The sequence below is a fragment of the Manacus vitellinus genome, unplaced genomic scaffold (assembly GCF_001715985.3).
Source record: "Manacus vitellinus isolate BGI_N305 unplaced genomic scaffold, ASM171598v3 scaffold_36_pilon, whole genome shotgun sequence".
NCBI lineage: Eukaryota > Metazoa > Chordata > Aves > Passeriformes > Pipridae > Manacus > Manacus vitellinus.
The window spans coordinates 7,391,569-7,395,707 of NW_021940508.1; the positions used below are offsets into that span (position 1 = coordinate 7,391,569).

The 4,139-nt window shown below is 58.3% G+C and overlaps 1 protein-coding gene across 1 annotated transcript in view; it reads left to right on the forward strand.

Moving 5' to 3' along the window:
* Nucleotides 1–241: 241 nt before the first annotated feature.
* Nucleotides 242–4,139, forward strand: part of DCTN3 (dynactin subunit 3) — an 8,613-nt gene continuing 4,715 nt past the window's right edge. The window contains exon 1 of the mRNA XM_029961529.1: nucleotides 242–396. Within this exon, the coding sequence (XP_029817389.1) occupies nucleotides 242–396 (155 nt within the window). The remainder of the gene's footprint in view (nucleotides 397–4,139) is intronic.

The window sequence follows — 4,139 nt, forward strand, 5'->3', positions numbered from 1 at the left end:
TATACTGCACCCCCTACCCACTGCAGATGCCCCTACCCAGTCCTCCTGCGCTGCCTGGGCTTGCTGCCCCTGCCCTGAGACACCCCCAGGGTGGTGGCATCTCAGCCCCCCAGGTCCTCAGCTCAGGGGGTGTCACCCTGGTGGGGGCAAATAATGGGGATATTGGTGGGAATGGTGGGGGTGGAGCTTATTGAGGTGGGGCTGGGGTTGGGGGTTAATATTGGGGGTGAGGGTTGAGGGCATGGAGGCCCAGCAGAGCCCCCCCACCACCAAAGACTACCCAGATGCCAGAGTCCCCCAGCCGGAGGGTGGGGAGACAGCGGGCACTCCAAACTACCTCGTTGGGGCTGGGCGGGCTCCTCCTCCACCTGCCTGCACCCCAGGCTGCCAGAGCAGGTGAGTGTGGAGCAAGGCTCACCTCTACCTCAGCGTGGGGGGCTCGGCATCGCCAGTCCTGCCCCCACGCTCCCATCGCAGCTGTGCGACTCCATGTATCCATTAAAGGAAACAAATTGCTGAACCAAACCAGTGTCGAGGGGTGGTGTGCATGACAGGGTACCAAGCTCCTCCAGGGCCTATTTGGGGGTGCAGGACACCCCTGCAGCCTGTGGTACCCCCGGGTATCAGCTCTAATGCCTGAGGTTTCACAGCCCGCCTCATGTTTGCCTCCAGTGCAAGGATTGCCTCAGTTTCTGGGAGCTCTGAGTTGCAAACAGGTGCCCTGCATCTACCAGAGCCTTCAAGCACAGGCTGCATCATACTGGGCACCAGTTCCAGTCATGCCAGCAGGGCCATGAGGCTCCCTTCCCCTCCAAGCTCCCTGTGGCAGCTCATCCTTGAGTGGGGATCCCATTAGGCCGCCTCTGCCAGGCAAGGAACAGGGCCCTGAGGCTGCTGGGGCCACGGCCATGGGGCTGTGAGGTTGCACCTGGTGAGTTGCCAGCAGTGCTGGGCCAACCTGGCACCTAGGCAGTGCTCACAGAGGACACAGGTGACCCAGGTGGGGCTGGGAGGCACAGACATATGCGTGGGTGGTCACGGGTGTGTGTGTGGGTGCACATGGAAAGGCACGGAGATGTTCAGGCACTCAGTCACCACACACCTGCCCAGATCACTTGTGCTCCCTTGTACAAAGTCGATGGCATTCCCACTCACACGTGTGGGCAGATGCACGTGCTCGCACAAGCACTTACACACACGTGCAGCCACCCGTACACATGAAGAGGCACAAGGAGCTCCCATGGGACAGACACCCCAGCCAGAGGCAGCCACAGGGACAGGTCCACCCTGGCATCCATTAAGCCAGGTCCCTGGTACCCAAGGGGACAGATACTCTTGATTGAAAATCCCCCCTTGGGACAGACCCAGCCCCCTGAGAAAACCTCCAGGTCTTGGAGACACCCCCAACTACTACCACAGTTACTCAGGGACAGCCCCAGCCCAGCCGAAGGGGACATTCACAGTCCCTCAGAGACAACCCTAGCCCCTCGGGGACGCCCCCAGTCCCCGGCGACAGCCTCAACCCGGACCCCCGATCCCACCCGTGTGACGCGGTCGCTGTCCAGAGTGCTGCAGCAGCGCTGCCCGCCCCGGACCTGTCCTCGGGGGCAGGGGAACGTGGGGACGCGGCGGGGACATGGAGGATAAGGGTGTCACGCTAGGGACGCTTTGGGAACACGCGGGTGACACAGTACCCCTGCAGAGGACCCTCGGTCTGCCGGGTGCGGCTCTACAATCTGTGTCCCGGGTTGGGGGCAAGTCTGTGAACGTGTGTGTGGGGTGTATGTGTTTGTGAGCGTGCCAAGCAGCGCCAGAGTGGGATTGATGCAGCCTTAATTGGGGTCTTGTGTCCCTTGTCACTGCTGTGAAGTGCTGACCACAGCTCATCGAGCACCAGAGCCCCAGGGAGCCAGGAGGGCACACGCGGGCCCACATCCCCACTCATTACCAGGCTCGGGGGGTGATGTGTGTTTCCATGCTCCCTGGGGGGTTGGGGACACAGCTGCTGTCACCTGAGTAACCAGCCGTGATTGATGCCCACTTCCCCATGTCCTGCAGGGACTGTAATTGAGCAGGAGGGAGGAGAAGGAGGATGAGGGGACAGTCCAGCCTTGCAGGAGGCGCACTGGATCCAGCTTCAGCACCACTGTGGGGGCAGCTGCTGGGGGTGTTCGTGTGCCACTGCAGGCTCCCGGGATGGGGACATGCTTCCTCTCAACCCAAAGGGGCAGAGTCTCTGTGCTCTGTGCTGGGCTGTGGGCAGCCAGTGCTGCAGCTTCAGCTCCATTCCAAGGCTTGCAAACTGGATGGGACTCTAAAGGGTGCATGAGGACAGTCCCAAAGCCCCTCAGTGCTTGAGTCCCAGGTCTGCCCAGGTTTCTTACCTCGGGGAAGTAGGTGATCTGTGACCCTCCAATACAAGCATTTGTGTTTTTGAGGCATTGCCCATCATGCTGGGCCCAAGCCATGATAGAGGTGGTACCATCTAAGAACAGAGCAGCATTGTGTGCACAGCCCCCAGGCCCCCTGCAGCCCCCGGGCACTTCTGCTAATGAAGCCATTTCTATTTGTCGCCTTTGTGGAACAAAGCTCAGCTCTTCCCCTCTGAAGATCTCAGCTATCGATCCTTGGGAAAAAAGGCAGAGCACATGAAGCCTCAGCTTTCTCCTGCTGCCAGAATGCTCTGCACAGCTCCTGCAGGGTTATTTGGGGGGCAGAGGGGCTGCTGGGGCACTGGGCCACCCCACAGGTCCCTCCTGCAGCCTGACAGGCCTGTACAACTCTCAGCAGGAAAACATCTAGAAGGACAAAGATTTTTCAGGGCACAGTGGGTTTAGCTTTCAGCAAAGGGGAGTGGGAGGGTCCCCAAAGCCACTCAACCCACATTACTAGCCATGTTAACAAAGTATTCTCTATTGCCATATGGTTTGGAGCTAAAAGAGTGGTCTGGAACCTTGACTTGATGTCCCCTGGTGCTTAGGGTGTGGTGGTGCAACACCCAACCCCATGTTCATTCTGGGCATGACAGGACAGTGGCTGTGTGAGCCCTGGGGTGCAGGGGATGTTATCAAAAGGCACTTTGGAAACTCACAGAATCATTAGGGTTGGAAGGGACTTCTGGAGATCATCCAGTCCAACCTCCCTGCCAAGGCAAAGTCACCTGGAGCAGGTGACACAGGAATGTGTCCAGGTGGGATTGGAATGTCTCCAGACAGGGAGGCTCCACAACCACCCTGGGCAGCCTGTTCTAGTGCTCTGTCACCCTCAACATGAAGAAGTTCTTCCTCATGTTGAAGTGGAATTTCTTGTGGTTTAGTTTACAGCCATTGCTCCTCATCCTGTCACTGGGAACCACTGAAAAGGGTCTGGCACCATCCTCCTGGCACCTGCCTTTAAGATATTTATATGCATTGATGAGATCCCCTCTCAGTCTTCTCCAGACTAAACAGGCCCAGCTCCCACAGTCTCTGCTCATAAGAGAGATGCTCCAGACCCATCCCCATCTTTGTGGCCTCCACTGGACCCTCTCCAGTATCTCCTTATCTTTCTTGTTCTAAAGAGCCCAGAGTTGTGCACAGTTGTACTCCAGATGTATCTTCACTAAGGTCGAGCAGAGAGAGGGGCAGCATCACCTCCCTTGACCTGCTGACCACACTTCTCCGTATGTACATGTATCCATGATACATTTCCCTCTGCAGTTTGGAAACTTCCTGGACTTTTCTTTGTAGTGGCTACTGCTAGCATGAATTCATCTCATGCCTCTGAGAGGTCCATGTGGCAGAGTGTGCCAGCTGAAGGCAGCAGTGGGGCTGGGGTTGGCTGTAGCACTCCTTAGTGCTTCTCTTCCTCCCGAGCATCACCTGCAGCAATCGATAGGAGAAAGGTGAACGCGGGGAGGCTGGGGCCTGGGGGAAAGCCCGAGGCATCCTCCCGGATTTCAAAGGCTCCTGCATCCACACGGATCGCTACATCAATTCTTTTTAATACATCCCAGCGCCTCTTTCCTGGAGGATGGCACCACAATGAAGCCGCCATCGACCGACTGCCCGCCGGGGCGGCGGGAGGGCCGCACGCCTTCCCTCTGCAGTGCAAATCGCCATCGACCGCCCCGCATCCTCCGAGAGGGGCTCCGCGCCCCC